The following is a 19,931-nucleotide window of genomic DNA, read 5'->3' on the forward strand; positions in this document are numbered from 1 at the left end:
CCTGTCAGTTAGCTGACAGTCAACTGTTTTTAAGATGTTTTAAACAAAACACTTGTATCAATTGTGATTTCATGACTATATTTGTGATGTCTATAGCAGTTTCATAAATTTGTAGGGCAACCCAGAAGACTTAATTCACCATGGTTTCCCTGGGATTTCAGAATTTAGTAAAATAAAGTCTGTGGTTAACATTATTTTGAGGGTGCATGTTTTGTGCAACAACTTAAATTATCTCAGTCTTGCATTTTGAAGCTTCTGTGTTTTTAAACGGCTTGCTAACAAGTTGCTATGCAAGAACTGCTACAGTTTATAAAGCACATCAGTTTGAATTCTTGTGGTAGTTTTAGCCCTTTTAGCAGTTTTTGCCAACTGTAATTTTGTTAAAAAAACAAAACACAAAAGTCCCTTCAAGTAATATTAACCACAGACCTTATTTTACTCAAAAAACAAAACCTATTCAAAAAGCTGCTGTAAATATCCAAGGAAACTCATGCTTCGAAAATGCTAATTTTGGGTGTATAAACTAGTTAGAAATGCTAAAGTAAGCTATGAATGGCCATATTCATGAAAGGTGAGCGGAACAAATGTCTAAATCATTCATGGATCCATAATTTTTCAAATGATTAACACAGAAAATTGTTCTAGTGTTGCAGTTCTATTATGTTTTTACTAAAGGTAAAAAAAAAACATTTCCATTTTGACACTGAATTATATTCTAATAAACTGACAAATCTGCTAACTAAAATCTTTATAAGAAAGAACGTTAAAAATAAAACTTATGTTATCTGGCTTAAACCAATTGTTGTGACCTTATGATACACGTTAACTATTTTTAGTTTATTTTCACAACTTTTTTATTATTTGTAGTTTGTTGTTTTAAAACAAAATGCAATTTTAACGGGAATAAACAGTGGCATCAAGTTTCTTAAATTGGTTAATGGACGGGCCCTGAATTATTTGTATTTGATTGACAGTGAATCTCGGCCAATCAGGTGTTCCAATCGGCCGGCCTTGGGACAATTCTTCAGCCAATGAGCGCTCAGGAGGGGCGGATCAACGACGCAAAGGCAACAGGTTGTTTCGGAAAAAACGCACTGACAGTTTTGCATGGATTGTTCATCCTCGGTCTCAACGAGGAGTTTTTAATTGACACTAAACCTAAAAAGAGCTTCTTTATTATTTTGTGCCTAGTGAAGGTCATTGCTGAAGGTTTCGGAAAACAGGTAAGCAGAAGGAATGTCTTTGTTTACCCAGCGGTGTATATTTGCATTGGGCTTTTTGTGTTTGTTGCTGTTCATGGCTGCGGGTTTGTGTCCAGCCTTTCAGTTGTTATAATCCATAATCGCATGGTTTCACAATTACGCTGGAGTTCTGCTGAGCGAAGCAAAGAAACACCTGTTGCTTTGTGTCTGAAGCTGCAGGCTGGATTACAGAAGATGCGCTGATCCAGGTTGGCGTCTCTCCTCTATAAAAATAATAAAGTCAGTATGACTTTGACCTGCGTTGATCCCAGTAGAACCGATCAGTGTCATTTTTTTTGTATATTATGTATTGACAAAGTTGCGAATTTAAAATATCCCATATGATTTAAAAGGGGTTTTGATCGCATAGCCTATGTGTGTACCTTTGTGTCTATATCTTTTACAGAGATTAAAGTCAAAGGACAACACAACTAAACAATAAGTCAAAACTGTCGCCATGATTTTTCTATTCTTTTTTGTATTATTGATGTAACTTTAACCACGTATATTAAAATAACATGCTGGTTTCGATCCCACCGATACTGACTGACTTGCTGGGTGGGTGTGACGCAATTTGAACACGACTGAAAAAATCGTTTCATTCTGCACCTTTGCTTGTGCTTCCTCATCTCTCTCAAGTCATATCTGTGAATAGAGAAACTTAGGGACAAAAACAGCTCCTCTAAAAAGTGCCTGTCTCAGTGAAATTTAATATTTAGCTCTTGGTTATTTCCAACACAGTGTAACTAGAACATAGTGGTGTCTAATTGTAAATGACACAATAACTCCAATCTAGCCTCAAACCCAAATTCTATCATGTCATGTATTATGTATTATAACATTGTATTAAAGACAGAGAACACATTACAATAAAAAAAAAAATCACAAAAATTAAACTATATATATTTACTCTTCAGAGTAAAGAGGAAAATTACTTTTTCATTTTCTGGTTAACTCATTCCAGTCACAGAGAAAAACACATTAAATTACAATTTATTGCTATTCAAATTCATATGTTTGAATAGCAGTCATATATTTGTGGGATATGTTCATGTTCATGCGGTTATTCTGCTCAGACACCTGTGTGAACTTGAGGAGAATTGACTTAATACATCCAACTAAAATAACCATGGGACAGTTGGGTAAAAGTGGATTAAACAATGGCTCAGAAAAAAAAAAAAAAAAGTTATACGTTTGTTAGAGAAATTGTCTAGCATAATTTTCATATAGTACAATGCCACTCGGTCAAGAGTTTACTTTTTGGGGACCATGTAAATTAAATAGCAGTTATTTAGACTACATTTGGTGACATTTTGGAAGTGATGAAAAGTGAAAGATGTCCATATTTGGGCTAAAGACTGTGTTGACGTAATTGACCTAAATAGCATTTTCCCCATAGAAGCATCAGCCAAGAAAACAATGAATGAATTGAAGCCAGTTCAGCCACAGGTACCCTCAGGGTACTAATACTTTCAAAGAGAGTGGAAACTGTAAATAAAACCCTAACAAATCTGGTTAGGTATTTTTTAAACAAGAGCAATTTTTCTCAACAAGAGTTAAGTCAATGATCCTTTTTTATTTCCATGTGAAACATGCAGCTGGGATGATTCATGTTATTGTGTTATTATAAACCTAAAGGGTCTGATGTGATACTCATAATCTGTAACATTGCATGCAGTGTTTGTGTGTACACATTTATGTGAGGGGTTGACATAATGTGCTTTTTATATGTGAGTCATTCATACAGAAGTGAAAATCTATTTCTAGAAATTTGAGTGTGGTTTGAGTGTAAAGTTTCAAGAAATCAAGGGAAAATGGAAGTAAATCCAAATGAATTGATTTTAATACAGGAAATAAATCGATTTTCTAAATGCATTTTTTCTTTTTTGATCATCTGTGACATTTGGATGTAAGTCACAAGAAAAAATCGGTCACTACTTCCATTTCAACGCAACTTTAAATATACAAAATTATGTGTGATACATGATGGGTTGCAAAGGGGTGGAAAATTTACCTGAAATTTGCTGCCACTTTGCAACCCTAGATGTAACAAATTTTTACCAGTAGTGTGGTTGAATTAAAAGAAATGAAAACGCAGCTAAAGCTATTGATTACTATTACAGTAAAACTGAGTATCATCGTTCACTAATTAACATGCTAAATCAAAGGCTTCATTTTCGAAGACTAGTGATATGATCTGATATGCCTATTAGATTTTTTTTTTTTTACATTTTGGTAGAATTAATGTTGCATAAAATTGGTCAGAAATGGGGCGGCAATTTGGTTTATTACATAGAAATCAATCATCACATGCTTTTCTAAGTAGTCAAGAGTATGTGCAGCACAATATTTTGTATTGTTAATTTTACTGCATGAATGGAAGATGGTACAAAGAACTGATGATCTAGTTTAGTAACATTCCTCCAAGAACAAACAGCCATTCTGATGCCAGGTGGGACCCAGTGCCTTGTGGAGGGAGAGAATCACATCCACATAACTATCCAGACCTGTTTTCATAAGTTTGTAGCTTTAATGTTTGGCGGATGTAAACACATGGGTTCTTCTAATGCAATAATTTGAGAAACCTGGAAAACTTGCACCCTTAAAGAGTTTTCATTTGGTGAAAGTATATATTTTTGTCTGAGAAATATTTGTCACTCACATGTTGTCTTGACAAGAAACTAAATTGAAAAATATACAGTTAAATATATACAGGTTTCACATAATTAATCTGCTCCTTTAACCAATGAGAAATCACATGGTGGGTTCCATTTTACTGGAATGCCTGGAATCCCGCCTATGTGAGGAAGACAATGGCTGACTTTGAGTAGCTAATCACACCCAATGGCTCAACAGAAGTGCTGGCAGTTATAATGTAACCAAATACCCCTGTTTCAATAAGTTATTCATTGATAGACCAGAGTTTGTGGACTGTTATTTTAGTTCTCAATGTCTTCAGTTTTTGCCCCCCAGCGTTATGCTGGTGCATTATAAGTTTGTGTTTAACACGGGATGCAACATACTACTGCATACACAAAGCTATTGTTGACTTATATCGAGATTGCACACACTGATGAGGTGGTAAAACGTGGGCTTTAGATAATGCCCTGCATAGCTCTGGATGTTTTCTGCAGCACTTGCTTCATACAATAGAGCACATATGCGCCTCTTTAAACACCAGTAACTCAGTTAATCAGCAGATTAGACTCAGCATCTTTGAGCTGTCATGCAAACATGCTCTGTGGCACTTTGATATGATTTGAGAAATGTTCCCGTCAGAGTGATAAGCTGTTTTTGAGCTAATGTTAGCTCTCCTGCGTACTGGAACTGTGTTCTAGGAAAACGGGAAGACAGGAAGCAGAGTGGAATGTGCTAGAACCTGCTCCTACCAGCAGGCACACCTGTTTGTCACACACAAACAATATCTTTCTCTTTTCACATGTGAGAAGACTCTCAATACCTGTGCCGATACCTGATAGCTGTGTCACATACAAAACTGCTTCATATTTCTATTTACCAAAGTGTGACACTATATCAAGGAGTTGAGAGTGGTTTGTTAAATGGTCTCTTGGGAAATATTAATAGTCCGACATAAATTTGAAAGGTGAGCCAAGATGGAAGCAGCAAATCAGCATCAAGTCTAACAGGACTAAGCATTTTTCTGAAAAAGCTTAGATGTTTGAATGAATTGCTTGCCATTCTGGCTGTAAAAAATACTATTAATACAAAAAGGTATTAGTACAGTACTTCAGTATGTACTTTTTTGTGTTCATAGTGTTAATTTTAGTTTTAGTAATTTTGGTACTTCAGCTTATTTTAGTTTAGTTGGCAAGCTAACATTTCAGCAATTTCAACAAATTTTATTTTATTTTATGTCAATTAACGGAAACAATTTTAATGGTTTTAGTTTTAGTTAAGAATAACAACACTGAGAAGATGTTTTGTGTTTTAAAATTTGCTTGAATTTTTTGTGGGCCCTAAACTCTGTGCCATGGGTAAGGGTTAGGGTTGTGATTTACATGAATCACAAGCATGTTCAATGGGTTGGACAACTTTATAACCAACGGCAAATTGTTCGGCTGACTTAGCATTGAAAAAACGTCTTTGCAAAGAATTTCCAGTAGACAAAAAACTCCAGAGAATGTAGGTTGTGAAAATGAAGTGTCACTTCCTGTTGAACCTAAAAATTCTACAAACTTTTGATCAGACTGTAAATCTATCCCACACAGCCTTGTTTTCATTTGAAAATTTAAATATGGAGTTTACCAAGTTTTGGTTTATTGCTTTGTAATTCATGTTGTGGCTTCTTTGTGTATCTGTGCCCTCTTTGGGCTCCTCAAATAGTCCACCAAACAGTCTAGCCTTTTAGTTTAGTCTCTAAATGGGCTAGTGCACTGATTTATTAAATTCTTTGTCTTGGCACCACAGCAGGTCACAATGAGCTCCCTCTCAGCAGACAGGAAGCCCCCTCTGGACTATGGTGTCCAGATTCGCTTCATCAAAGATTTGGACGACGCCGGCGGAGGGTTCCCAGACAGGAGTCGACTGGCTGGTGGAGTTGGTGGCGTCAGTAACGGGACTCCTTCGCCGTCTAAGTATGGAGTAGCTGTGCGGGTGCAAGGCATATCGGGACAACCATACGTGGTGCTCAAGGACGGAGAAAAGGGGGACTCTTACGGGGTACAACTGAAGACTCAACCACAAATCCAGAGCTCAGCTCCAATTGTTTCTCAAACCTCCCCATACAACACCCTGATTCTGGGACAAAGGGAAGGAGCTCGGACTCCCCAGGGTTCCTATATCCCCGCTGACCAACCTAGCTCTCCAGATGAGGACTTTGGGAGCCCCTTAAGAAGGCCACCTGGTGATGGACAGGCAGGGACTCAAGGAGAAGCTGAGCCCAGGACTACAGAACATCTCACCCCTTCTGCTGTGGCTCCCAAGTTGGATAAAAAAGACGGCAATTGTTTTAACGAAGCAGGGCTTAGGAAGGTCAAGCAGAATGGTATTGGGAGTAGTCTGAATGGGACAGGGCTAAATGGAGCCTCATTGGATGACGACAAAGCCCCAGCTATAGACACCAAGTCACTGGCTCCCATTAATAAACTTATTAACCGGTTTGGTGGTGGTAGTTTTGGTGATATTTCAAACTCAGAACCCCGAACTCAAATTCGTCTTGATAACCGAGTTCGGTCTCACAGTGTGGATGCCCTCAATAAACCTACAGATGAGCCCCCACCAACATCACCAACGATAAACCCCTATGCTTCCATTACTCCAGCTACAGTGCCCAAACTCAGCTCACCGAAACCATCAACCGGCAGTCTAGGACGAGACTCCACCTCTGTGGCTAAAGTGGCCGCTATCCCCAAATCCAAACCCCTCACCTTCAGCCAATCTCCAAAGCTGTTTGTGCCCAAAGAAGCACCACCTGCTCTACCAAAGAAACCAGTGAGTCCTCAAGATATTGTTCTTCTTCTTGCATAAAGTTGGCACACCTTAAAAATCCAATCAGGAACCTTTCAATACAACCAAGTCCCCACACTACATTTTTCTTTTAAAAGTAGTCCATTTCGTTCAGATTTTCTTCACAATATGGAAGAAAAGATCTGTCACCACATTGTTTTCATTGTAACTTTAAAGGTGTTTTTTGGAAAAGCATGCTTACAAAATCTTCTTACAAATCATATTCATGCTTTTTTTCCAGCCAATTAAAAATGCTTTCTGCTTGTTAATCATTTTGTGCATACGGGATTGCTGGCAATAAGATGCCAAGCATGCTTTTGGAAGGCTTTATTTTGGAGAAGATGTAGTCCGGCACTAAACATACACTTTTGGTTAGAGAACTGCCTCAAAGTTTTTTGATTGGCTCTCTGAGCACCTATTTCAGGGGCAGTTTTATGTATGGTATTTCAAAAATAACGCGCATTTGATATGTCTTTTTTCCAGGTGACCCCTGACCTCATAAAGAGCCAGACCACAAGTGCAGAGAATGGAAATGGAGAGGATACCCAGACCAAACAAGCCATTTACAACATACTTAAAGAGGGGTATAATAATTATCTTTATTTTACAGAGCCTCAAAGTTGCCTATAAATGTATTTCACGATATGGTTGGTGAAGTACATTTATAAAGACATACAGTCACACTTTATTTTAAGGTCCAATTCTCGCTATTAACAAACCATTAACTATGACTTTTAACTCAACAAACTCCTAATTTGCTGCTTAGTAATAGTAAGGTAGTTGTTAAGTTTAGGTATTGGGTCGGATTAGGGATGTAGAATATGGTCATGCAGAATTTGTGCTTTAGAAGTACTAATAAACAGATATGTTAAAGGGGTCATATGATGATGCTAAAAAGAACATTATTTGGTGTAATGCAATGTGTTTATGCGGTTTAAGGTTAAAAAAACACATTATTTTCCACATACTGTACATTATTGTTTCTCCTCTATGCCCCACCTTTCTGAAATGCGTCGATTTTTACAAAGCTTATCGGTCTGAAAAGCGAGGTGTGCTCTGATTGGCCAGCTATCCAGTGCGTTATGATTGGCAGAATATCTCTTTGGGTTTGAGACTTTAGTCTTTGCAACTTTAGGGATCTTATCTATTCATGAACAGCTTGTAACTCTCCAAAGAGAAAGGAAAACTTGAAATCACATCATATGACCCCTTTAATAATAGGCATGCTAATAAGCAACTAGTTAATAGTGAGAGTTGGTCCCTATACTAAAGTGTTACTAGACATACATTGTACTACTTTTTTAAAAGTCTTGGCTTGATTTCACACAACAATATTACCGATGACAGCTGTAATATTGGAGGAGTGACTCGAGAGATAAATTGAATAATATTTTGTAAGCTTATACTATTTTAACTGTATTTCTCATAGGGGCTTCAACAAATACCAACATGCTGAATACCACTCACACTTTAGCAATGCAGTAGCATTCAACCAGAATACCCTAAAAACATGCTTAAAACCACTTCAAACACCCTAGCAACCCTGGCATATATCTCTTACATTTTCTTTAGAACATGCCATAGTCTAGTCTGTCTCTGGCTCATTCAATTTCCCTTCATATTTTCTAACACTAGGTCTATTGAGAGTGAGTCAGCCATCAAACACAAAGCAAGCCTCATTCATGACAGGTTCTGTGGGGTGAAGGTAAGCACGCTTGTATTCAATAAATCAGTTTGCATTTCCCAGCACTCAGTAGCGCTAGCACAGTGTCTGCTGAATGAGGAAGCTACATCTAGAGAGGGTGTGTGTGTGCCCATGGTTTGCGTATCGGTCCCTGTTTTGCATGATTGTGAGAAAGATATTTTGAGACAGTGAGAGGAGATAACCGCAACAAGACAAGTATTTTTATGAAGAAATGAGCACGCTTGTTAAAGAGACAATAATCATTATGATTATGCATTTTAAAGAGAGTAGGTCAGCTAAGAAAGGGCTTTATTTAAAGGGCCAGTGCACCAAAAGTGAAATTCCAATATCATTTACTGAACCTCATGTTGTTCCAAACTTACATGGCTGTCTTTGTTTCATGGAACCAGTCATGGAAACATTAAAAACCATCAACTTTTAACCATTAAAACCATTAAAAAATGGTTTTCTGTAGTGTGTTTTGGGACATATTCCATTAGGATTTAGTGGTTTTAACAAGCCACCAATAGAAGGTGACCAAGTAGAGACCAACAGAGTCCATTATAGTTTCCATTAAAACCAATACAAGTCCCATTATAACCAGTAAAACCATAAAAATTTTTGTGATGGTGTCTATTGTTTTTTTCTTCTTCTCAACATTACATGTTATTACAAATGCCTCCAAAGGGAGCCAAAGGCCGGGTAATTGCTGCTGTTACACCTACAGGACAATCATATCCTTGTTTAATAGACATTTAATTCAAATATCCACTTAATCTTTAATTTTTGGCCACATCACAACCCTTACAAAAATTAACCATGGTTTTATCGTAGTACAACTGCTTAATTTTCTTTTGTGCGATTTCTGAGTGCTTGAGACCATAAAATCAATCAGACAACTGTATTAATAAAATAATAGTCATAGGTAACTGTCTAGACTAGCAGGGGTCTCCAACACGTCGCTCGTGAGCTACCAGTAGCACCATGAAAATACCAGGAAAGTGCTACATATGACTTCCATTCTATATTTCAGTTTTTTGAAGTCATTTGATAGAGATTTCAGGCTAAAATTCAATTCACTTGTTTTTCCTAGTATGTTGTTGATGAGAGAGATGTCCATTGTCCAATTTGTTAACGAATCATGCTTTTGAATTGGATGCTTTCAGTGAACTATTGATTCAGTTCACAAAACCAGTCTGAGTGATTCGTTCATGAATCGGACTGATCTAGTTCTCATACCAGGTTATCAGTGAACAGCAACTTAAATTCTGTTGCTTAAAAGTTTGTTGCTCACACAAAGCTATCATATGACTACAGAAGACATATTATAATACTTAAATGATCACTTTAATTACATTTTTATGGCGCTTTTATGTCCTTTTTGGAGCTTGACAGCCCCAGTCCTCATTCAATTTCATTAAATTGAAAATTGGCAAGGATATTGACTAAAAGAACAGCACCTTTTGTGTCTTCAAGAGAAGTAACTCATTCAGCTTTAGAACGAAACGAGAGTACGTAAATAATTTTAATTTGGAGGGAAATATCCCTTTAAAGACGGGTTTCTGTTTCGTCCTGTACGTACACACATGCATGGGTGTGCGTGTCTGTATAATATTGTTAGCCTACGTGTTTGCATAAGCTTCCTGCATGTGAAATATCCTCCTGCGGTCTCTTGGCAACCGTCGCCTCAACAAGGAAAGCTGATTAGGGCCGCGTGGTTGAGAGCTCGCTCTTTGTGATCCATCAATAATTAAGTTATAATGGAAATGGATGCCTAAGAGGGAGGGTTTCCCCTCAACCTGGGGGCTCTCTGCATGTCTGTTTGGGTTACAGCCTCTTATGCTGTCATATCCCACTGAGCACTCGTCCATGCATGATAAACTCTGTTGTTGTTGTGGGCAGTATTGCTGGGAGATGTTGCGACTGTCGTTAATTAAGCTCATTAGCGTGGAGTGCACCTTTTCAGACACTTGGAGATTGTGTTTATACTGAGATTATACACTACTTCTAAGTTTAAATTTTTCAGATAGAAGTTGGTACTTTTATTGAGCAAGGAGGCATTAAATTGATCAAAAGTTACGGCAGTAAAGACATTTATAATGTTACAAAAAGCGTTCTGTTTCTATAAATGCTGTTCTTTTGAACATTTATAGTTCTGAAAATAAAAAAAAATGCATCATGATTTCAACAAAAATATTAAGCAGCACAGCTGTTCTCAACATTGATAATAAAAATTGTTTCTTGAGCAGCAAATCAGCATGTTAGAATGATTTCTGAAAGATCATGTGACACTGAAGACTGGAGCAATGATGCTGAAAATTCAGCTTTGCCAGGAATAAATGACATTTTAAAATATATTCAAATAGAAAACCATTACTTTTATTTGTAATAATATTTCGCATTATTAATGTTTTTACTGTATTTTTGATCACATAAATGGAGTCTTGGCGATTATAAGACACTTCTTTCAAATAATAATATACATAATGTATTTTGTATGGTAGTGTATGATGATCAATTGAGCTGATTAGGTTGTATTCTTCCTAAAATTATCTACATGTCTAATTGTTTAGATTTACATTGGTGTTGGAGGTTTACTTATAATAAGATGACTTTAGTAGTAATTTAATTTAAGAGTTCTTTTTTTATTCAAGAAGTAACTTTAGACCCTGCAACACAAGAGGTCAGTTCAAATGACCTCATAGTAGCCATGTGTGGTCATTATAATGATGGCAACAGCAGTTGAATAGTCTGATGGGATATCCTAGAGGACTGGGTTATTTGAGGAGCACACAGCTGCCTATTGGCTGTGTGCATGTTTCAGATATAATTCTTCGTGTTTTATGTTTCCTCATTAAATTAAGATCAGCCATGTGCAGATATACGATTATTCATTTAGGCGTATCTGTATCAGGAGTAGGGATGGAACGATTACCGGTTTCACGATAAATCACGATAAAATGAGGAGTCAGGAGTCCTGACACCAGGAAGGAGTTTTTACGGGATTTACGCCAGCAATGTACAGCCTGCTCAGCTGCCTTGAACAGTAGCCCCATCCCTACAAGGATAATTTAAATAACTTCACTGATCATAAGACACACATTTTGACATGCGCTTTGATGAAAACTTGAGCTTTTTGAACCCATAGATTTTTATTGTAAATGCATTACTGTAAGTGTGAATTTTCAGCATGCTGTCAGTACAGCTTTATTTGTTTTGAACCCAAATAATTACAGTTATTGTTAAAGTTCATTGGGGCTTTGTGCTCCACAGGGTCCGCAGATCTTAGTGACTGACAGCAATATGAAGTCTGAACTGGAGCAGGTGTTCAACAAAAACACACAATTCCAGCAACTCCTGGACAAGGCCAAGAGAGAACTACAGGAAAACCAGGACCAGTGAGTCTCTATGTGCATTAAAACAAGAAGCAAATGTTCATTTCCAACAGAAAATATAACCCTGTGGAGTTTGAATGAGATTTGTCTGATATTGACTTCCTCTCTTCAGAATGGCGGAGCTGCGTATGGATAGAGAGGCAGCGGAGTCTCGCTTACGGCAGCAGGAGGATCAGCTAGCTCAGCTCCAGGAGGAGCTCAGACGAACACTGGAAAACTCACCTCAGTCCGACACAATGCAGCTAGTATGCACACAATAATGATTATGATTATGATACAGAATGATTGTGATGTCTGCTATTAATGCCCCATACTCAGCTATTTTTAATGCTTTAAATACCTAATAACATATTGCATCAAGATGTCTAAATTAAAGTGTAAATAAATGCAAACTACAGGTAATAAAATTGAAAAGGTATGCAACAATAGATACACAGTATCTACACAAATACTCTATCTGATCTATCTTATCTATCTATCTATCTATCTATCATTTGTAAGATACTATTCTTTATAAAGCTGATTTTGAAAGTGAAATTTAGTTTTCCCTTAAACACTCTTTTTCTCTGCAGGACTTGATGACAGTGCAGGCAGAGCTGTCAGAGTCTCTGATGCTGAAGCAGAAACTGGAGGACACACTGAGGCAGCGAGAGCGAGAGCTCACCGCTCTGAAAGGAGCCCTGAAGGATGAGGTGGAGTCCCATGATAAAGAGATGGAGGCCCTGAGAGAGCAGTACAGTCAAGACATGGACGCCCTGCGTCACAGCATGGAGACCGTCTCACAGGTGAACATCCACTACAAGACTGAATGAATGTGTCTCACGTTCTGAGTCCCTTCCTTACGGGGATTATCATGGAAGAGAAATGTTTTATCACTTGTCACCTCATGCCTGATACCTAGGCAGGATCGATTCAGATGTGTGATCTGTTTTGTTGTCCAAACCGTTGTGAGGAGGACTTTTAGCAATCTTGAAGGGGTGCAAAGTACAGAATTAAAGCTTTCACTGATACCTGTTGTCTTTTCCTCTGGCCTTATCCGCAGTCTCAGCTGGAAATCGAGGAGGAGCGTCAGAAGGTTAATGCTTCCATCTTGACTCTGGAGGAGGAGCTGGAGGGATACAAAGAGCAGAGCGACCAATGGAAGGAGCAGCTTAGCTCTGCCAACCGGGAGTAAGCTCTGACACATGAAACATCAACTTTTGAAACATTTATATAGTGATGCCAAAGTTTTGGGGAATCTCGGTTATGTGATGTGAATTGGATCCAATGACTGTTTGGTAGTGTTTAATTTGAATTTTATGCAGATGAGCGTTGAAGCCCACCAGTAAGGTTAGGGCATCCAGCCAAATTATAGTATTCTAGCAACATATATCCATAGCTATGCAGCCTTAATCACGTAAAACATTGTTTTATAATTTGATAAATTGTTTAGTAAGATCTTAAGGTGTCACTCCAAGGTTCAAGTCCATATTTGTCTAAGGAGTTAAGAGACTCATCATCTGTAATCATATACAAACAATCTTGTGACAGCACCCTTTATTTACATCCAGACTTCAGTATGTATAATAAATGTTTGGCTAGAATTTTGTCTTCTGGTCCTGTAGGATAAAAGGTCCACATTTCATTTGCCTGATGTGTTACTTCACATGTAGATACTGTTATTATCCTGTATCCAGTTCACACTCACTGCTCTTCAAAATTTTAGGGTCTGTAAGATCGCTTATGCTCACCAAAGCTGCATTTATTTGATCAAAAATACATTAAAAACAGAAATGTTTTAAAGCGCATTTAGTTTTTTACAGCAGGATTTGATCTGAACTGTAACTCATAATCTTGTTCTACAGGTTTCATTATCTGTTTTATATGTTGTCTTAGTTTGTTTGCGTTCATTATGTGCTTTATGAGCTTCATGCTACATGTTCATGTCAGTTGTACTTGTTAAATGTTTAGTGTTGTCTTTCTGTTTCATGTGTTCACTTCTGGTTCTTGTTTGCCAGACGGGGGCAGTGCAGCGCATTTTAAAAGTGAGACTGAGTCCTGTAGGCGCATAACTACTGACACCACTGGCAGAAATTAATCATCAGTTAACTATAACTGTTGAAGTGTTTTAGTGTAAATCAGTAAATTGTCGTAAAATCTGGCCCTGGTGAAAACTGACACACTAAACTAGAATCTACAGGTGCATCTCAATAAATAAGAATGTCGTGGAAAAGTTCATTTATTTCAGTAATTCAACTCAAATTGTGAAACTCGTGTATTAAATAAATTCAATGCACACAGACTGAAGTAGTTTAAGTCTTTGGTTCTTTTAATTGTGATGATTTTGGCTCACATTTAACAAAAACCCCTGGTTTCAATTTGGCTGTAGGTTATAAAATCTAATAAAACTCTAAGACTAATCAAAATAAAATCCTTTAATCTCACTATCTGAGCTGGTGCATCATATACAGTACTTCACAACACAGCACTTCTACTAGAACTGTCAAAAGTTCTAGTGCAGGTGATCCAAATGGATGCTCAAACAAATCTTTATCAAATCTTTTCTTATGTCATAAATCATTTCAATTCTGTTCATGATTCTGAAATAACAGATTCTTCTATAGGATGTTGATTCTTCTACTGGATGAAATAATTTTAGTGAATAGCTGAATGTGATATTGTGTGTTGGTGTGTTTTAATTAGTGTTTGTCTTATTGGACAGGCTGCTGCAGGCTCAGCAGCAGAAGAAGGAACTGGAAGAGAAGCTGCTCACAGTTAAGAAACAACCTGATGAAACTGATTCAAACGCTTTAATGAAGGTAAGATACAAATACAATGCAACAATCTGTTTAATCTCTTCTATGGTTCAAAAAGATTCATTGTGACAGCTAACTACACACTGTGAATGCTGAATTTTGAGACTTAGGATTTTTTAGCCTGGTATAAAAGTTACTTTGCATTTTCAGGAGCTGCAGCGGTGCCAGGAGGATTTGAAGAAAGCTCTTTCAGAAGTGGAAAAACAGAAAGCAGAGGCAGCAAAAAGGGAGGAGGAGCTTAAATCAGTATCAAGAGCCAATGAGAATCGAGAGAAGGAGCTGAAGGCAGAGATTGACAGACTAATAGATCAATCAAAGAAAGACAAAGAGGAACTCACAAAAGCGCTGGAGAAAACACAACAGGTAATTCTTGAAATGATGATTATTAAAAAGCTAACAGAGTGCATTAAAGATCCTATTTCATCCATATTTGTTTTTGTCTTAACTGGCCTATTTAGGAGACTACATCTCATTGGTCTAACCTCTCGCTCGACATGCTGAATTTTAAAGAGGAAATATGTTCTGATGTACTGGGATTTTGTCGCTTTATACAGCTTTTCACTTTCCTTGAGAAAAAGGAAAAAGTACTGTAAATGTAATATTTGTTCCCTTATTCTATTTACTTCCTGTTTGTGTAGACCTCAACGTCAGAGCAATCTCAAGATACTGAAAGCAACCTAGAACTTCAAGAGGCCAATGCTCGCTTAAGAGAGAGAATAGCCCGCATGGTAAAACATCCCTAAAATCCAAAATAGCCTTTTGCATTTAAGCATTTTGCTTTAAAATGATTTGCACAATTATTCATCTCTACTGATTTAGCTTAGTCTTACATGTACATTTAATCTATTTTCTTCTTCTTTTCATTTCCAGACACGCTTGCACTCCAGTGTTCCTGACAGCTCCTCAGATGTTCTGGAGGACGAGAACCGGAGCCTGAGGAACCAGCTGGAGGAGTCCCGACGTGCCGCTTCTCGACTGGGTCAGGAGAAAGAGGAGCTCAGCAGACGGTTGGAGGAGAGGGAGAGAGAAAGGGAAGCGTTGAGACGTGGCAAGAGCGACCTGGAGGAGCAGAAAAGACTGCTGGACCGAGCAATGGAGAAGATCAATAAGGAGGTGTGTGTGTGTTTTTTTTGTTCGGTTTAAAAATGCTACTATTTATTGCGTTTATATTTTTTCAATTTCTTCTTATTATTAATTATTTACATAATTTATAAATACACTACTCTTCAAAAGTTTGGGGTTGGTACAATATTTTTAAAAATGTTTTTGAATGAAGTCTCTTATGCTCACCAAGTTTGCATTTATTTGATCACAAATACAGTAAAAACAGTAATATTGTGAAATATTATTACAAATTAAAATAGCTGTGTTCTATGTACATATATTTTAAAATGTAATTTATTCCTGTGATGCAAAGCTAAATTTTCAGCATCATTACTCCAGTCTTCAATGTCACTTGATCCTTCAGAAATCATTCTAATATGCTGATTTGCTGCTCAAGAAACATTTATTTTTATCAATGTTGAAAGTAGTCATGCTGCTTAATATTTTTGTGGAAACTTTGATACATTTTTTCAGGATTATTTGAATAGAAGGTATAAAAGAACAGCATTTATTTGAAATAGAAATGTTTTAATTGTGTTTTTATGTTCTTAATTTCTATCAGATGGAGACTATGATGGGAGATTCACGTCAGTCGGTGCAGGTTCTTCAGTCTCAGTTGGATGAATTCAGGGATCGTTCTCGTAGAGAACTGCAGGATGCTCAGAGACTCAGTAAAGACAGGCTGGTCGAGCAACAGAGAGCGCAGGCCCTCTTAAAGACCACCCTGGAGGAGGTGAGACAGACCAGGTTTCACTAGATACACATAGTGCTAAAGTACAACATGGTGTTTATAGGGCAAAAATCTAATTCTAGCAAAAAAAAGCTACATCCTTCATGAAAATCAAGACACTGTCTGTGAGAATATTCCCACTGCTCCTATCCATCAGCACATTTACATCTATTGTTATTAACTTTGGACATTTGTGTCCACTGGTCTTTTGATCTGGCTCTAGTTTGAACTTACAAACTTTCAGTTCACAACTCAGATCACAGCATAGATACTCAGTGCTTTGGTGTGTGTTTCTCAGGTGTCTCGTCTGAAGAAAGAACTGCTGTCATGCTCAGAGGAGAGGGACAGCGCTCAGCTGGATAAAGAGCTGCTGAGCAGCCGTCTCAAACACCTGGAGAACGAGCTGGAGACGGAGAGAAGCTCACAGACGGACCGCAGCAGAGAGATCCGTCTGATAGAGGTAACTGTGTAGGTTTGGCACCTAGACTTCTGAGTGAATCCAACTAGACAGCACCCAGTCTTTCTTTTTAGATGATTTAAGAGTGACGGGAAATGAAAACAGACTGTTTCAGTAATTTGTTTGTTGTTGTTTCAGGACAAAGTGAAGACATTAGAGATCGAGTTGGATGAGGAGAAGAGTGGAGCAGAGCTACTGAATGAACGCATCGCTCGCAGTCGAGAGCAGGTACACAGACACACATTAGTTAAAGAATGCTTTTCATTTATGTCACATTTATATTTGTTTTGTTTGCAAGCATAAGCTATACACAAGTAGGGACATCGATTTATTTTTTATGTTTTTTTTTTTTAAGGTGGATCAGCTCCGTTCTGAACTGATGCAGGAACGTTCAGCCCGACATGATCTTGAGATGGATAAGAGTACACTGGAGAGACAGGTACACAAAGAGACCTTTTTAATAGACTTATAATATCTATCTATCTTGAATATCTTAGATTAATGCATGTTTGACACTCTTTTATCACATTAATAGTTTTATTACTGTATGTATTTAAAACCTTCATTCTGTTATCACTCTATATTTCATCTGCTGTCTCAGGTGAAGGAGTTAAAGTCTCGTATCGCTGATATGGGCACTCAGACTCGTCCCTCTGCTGGAGTCACGATGCTTGAAAACAAGATTCAGGAACTGGAGGACCGTTTGCGTAGTGAAGAAAAGTATATAACTGGACAAACACAATCGGCACATAACTGGATATTAATAAATAAAGCATTCATGTATCCACTGTCTTTTCTGCATTTAGAGAGAAAAACACCATTCTAGCAGCTCAGAGGAGATTGGACAGGAAACTTAAGGACGTTACGGCCACCCTGGACCAGGAGCGAAGTCAACATGCTGAACAGAGAGACCAGGCAAGCACACACACACATTTAAACATACACGTCATGTGTTTTGGAGTATGTACTGGATGTACTTTAAAATAGAAAGATCCTTTTTTATTTGATGTTATTTGTCATTTCTGTAGATGATATATAGTTGTAGCTGGACGAGTGGAGCCGTGTGTATCTAAACAGCTGCTGTGTTTGTGTCTCTCTAGCTGTCTCTGCGAGTGAAGGCTCTGAAGCGTCAGCTGGATGAGAGCGAGGGGGAGGTGGAGCGTCTGGAGGGCGTCAGGCGGAAGGTTCTGCGGGATCTTGAGGAGCAGCGGGAGCTGCAGGAGGTGCTGCAGGCCAAAGCCAACGCACTGGATAACGAGCTCAAGTGAGTATCTATCAAACATCCATATCAAATAATGACAAATCAGTGTGTGTGTGTGTGTGTGTGTGTATATATGTTATAATAATATTTAATCAGTTTGTTGCTCCTTATTAGAAAAAGTACAGGAAAAAGCTACACTGTCTTGAAAACATCTGAGCTACTGTTACACTACTGAACAATGTAGAAGTCAGTAGTGTCGCTAACTTTCTGGCCACTAGAGGGTGCACTTACAATGCTAAACTATTAACAGTGTGATTTGTTTGTTAGGAGGAAGGTTCAGCAATCACGACGCCCAACTCTGGGAAGCACCTTGAGCTCTGAGGAAGAGGACAGTTACTCTGACTCAAAAAAGGCCAAAGCCAACGCACTGGATAACGAGCTCAAGTGAGTATCTATCAAACATCCATATCAAATAATGACAAATCAGTGTGTGTGTGTGTGTGTGTGTGTATATATGTTATAATAATATTTAATCAGTTTGTTGCTCCTTATTAGAAAAAGTACAGGAAAAAGCTACACTGTCTTGAAAACATCTGAGCTACTGTTACACTACTGAACAATGTAGAAGTCAGTAGTGTCGCTAACTTTCTGGCCACTAGAGGGTGCACTTACAATGCTAAACTATTAACAGTCCTATGTCTGATATTGGTCTCCATTATCTATTATAATGTGTGTGATTTGTTTGTTAGGAGGAAGGTTCAACAATCACGACGCCCAACTCTGGGAAGCACCTTGAGCTCTGAGGAAGAGGACAGTTACTCTGACTCAAAAAGCATCACGTCGATTCTCACTGAAACGCCACTTCAGACCACCAACTGTTAAAGACTGAACTATAGAAGGAGGAAAATATCTTTGCACACATTTGATTTGAGTTTTCTAGTAAATGTGAAAATAACGAAAGAGACACGAAGGATACAAATGATGTGACATCAACACAGTATGGAAAAAAAGCAGTTGTGGATGGGATGGGATAGATGGGTTTGAAGGCCTAATAAAGCAGTCGGTGTGAAGAGTTGTCAACCAAAAGCTCATTTAGTATTGTTTTGCTAAAACTGGTTAATTCTGAAGAAAGTTGTTTGTTCTTACTCTGTTTATGAGTGTCATGTTGTTTGTTTTAGGTAGACTCACAGTAAATTTTATTTGTATAAAATGTTGTTAAGGTTTTTGACATCCTTATTCATATTACCAAAATTCCCTGTGGTAATGGAAAAAAATATCAGTGAAGGAATTATGGAATGTATAAAACCTGCAAGGTTGTTTATAAAGGTGGAGTTTGACAGTTAGTACTTTAACTCTGTGGTTTCAAAATGATTTTAAATCCTCAAAATAGATGAAAGAAAAATAGATGAAATTTCAACTGAAACACTGTGGTAAGTGTTCTCCTTATCATCTTTAATGGTATGCACTAGTGCAAATTATAATGAAGGATATTTAGAAGACGTTTTTGTGTTGCTTTAATGTGAGAACTAAACTTGCACTATGAATGACACCTTTTGTGCCAAGACAGTAAAAGAAAAGCATCTTTTGATGTAATGGCTTTGAAAAAAAAATATATTTGCCTTCAATTTTCATGCATTTAGAAAGCTAATAAAACTTAAGCTGCTTTTCGATCATTTTTCCCGCGACATACACATGCTGTATTTTCAGATTTATCAGAATGAATTTATCTGTCAGATGACAAGTTTTTTGACTGTTGTTGGAACATGGTTTCATATTACACTGTACAATATTAGATATGTATTGTATATACTGTCTTGTGTTTAAAGTTTATTCTTCCACTACACAGTAAAAGATTTGA

At 37.6% G+C, this 19,931-nt stretch overlaps 1 protein-coding gene across 2 annotated transcripts; it reads left to right on the top strand.

Moving 5' to 3' along the window:
• Positions 1-1,060: 1,060 nt before the first annotated feature.
• Positions 1,061-19,450, top strand: LOC107729898 (cingulin). Of its 2 annotated transcripts, none has more exons than XM_016540629.1 (20): positions 1,061-1,223; positions 5,670-6,692; positions 7,191-7,291; positions 8,343-8,412; positions 11,665-11,789; positions 11,899-12,031; positions 12,359-12,571; positions 12,829-12,956; positions 14,488-14,584; positions 14,732-14,944; positions 15,220-15,309; positions 15,452-15,694; positions 16,248-16,418; positions 16,714-16,875; positions 17,011-17,100; positions 17,228-17,311; positions 17,474-17,592; positions 17,679-17,787; positions 17,973-18,136; positions 18,823-19,450. In XM_016540629.1, the coding sequence occupies exons 2-20, from the start codon at positions 5,679-5,681 to the stop codon at positions 18,953-18,955; spliced, it is 3,459 nt and encodes a 1,152-aa protein (XP_016396115.1). In that variant the 5' UTR covers positions 1,061-1,223; positions 5,670-5,678; the 3' UTR covers positions 18,956-19,450. The 2 variants fall into 2 exon arrangements, with proteins under 2 accessions (XP_016396115.1, XP_016396116.1); XM_016540630.1 differs by lacking the exon at positions 1,061-1,223 and adding an exon at positions 1,413-1,450.
• The last annotated feature ends 481 nt before the right edge of the window (positions 19,451-19,931 follow it).

The sequence above is a fragment of the Sinocyclocheilus rhinocerous genome, unplaced genomic scaffold, assembly GCF_001515625.1.
Source record: "Sinocyclocheilus rhinocerous isolate Xijiao unplaced genomic scaffold, SAMN03320098_v1.1 scaffold1269, whole genome shotgun sequence".
Lineage (NCBI taxonomy): Eukaryota > Metazoa > Chordata > Actinopteri > Cypriniformes > Cyprinidae > Sinocyclocheilus > Sinocyclocheilus rhinocerous.

Coding starts and splice junctions, on each gene's coding strand:
- LOC107729898 (XM_016540629.1), top strand. CDS start 5,679: ATGAGCTCCCTCTCAGCAGACAGGAAGCCCCCTCTGGACTATGGTGTC. Junction 15,695..16,247: donor TGGAGAAGATCAATAAGGAG/GTGTGTGTGTGT, acceptor AATTTCTATCAG/ATGGAGACTATGATGGGAGA. Junction 17,788..17,972: donor ATGCTGAACAGAGAGACCAG/GCAAGCACACAC, acceptor GTGTCTCTCTAG/CTGTCTCTGCGAGTGAAGGC.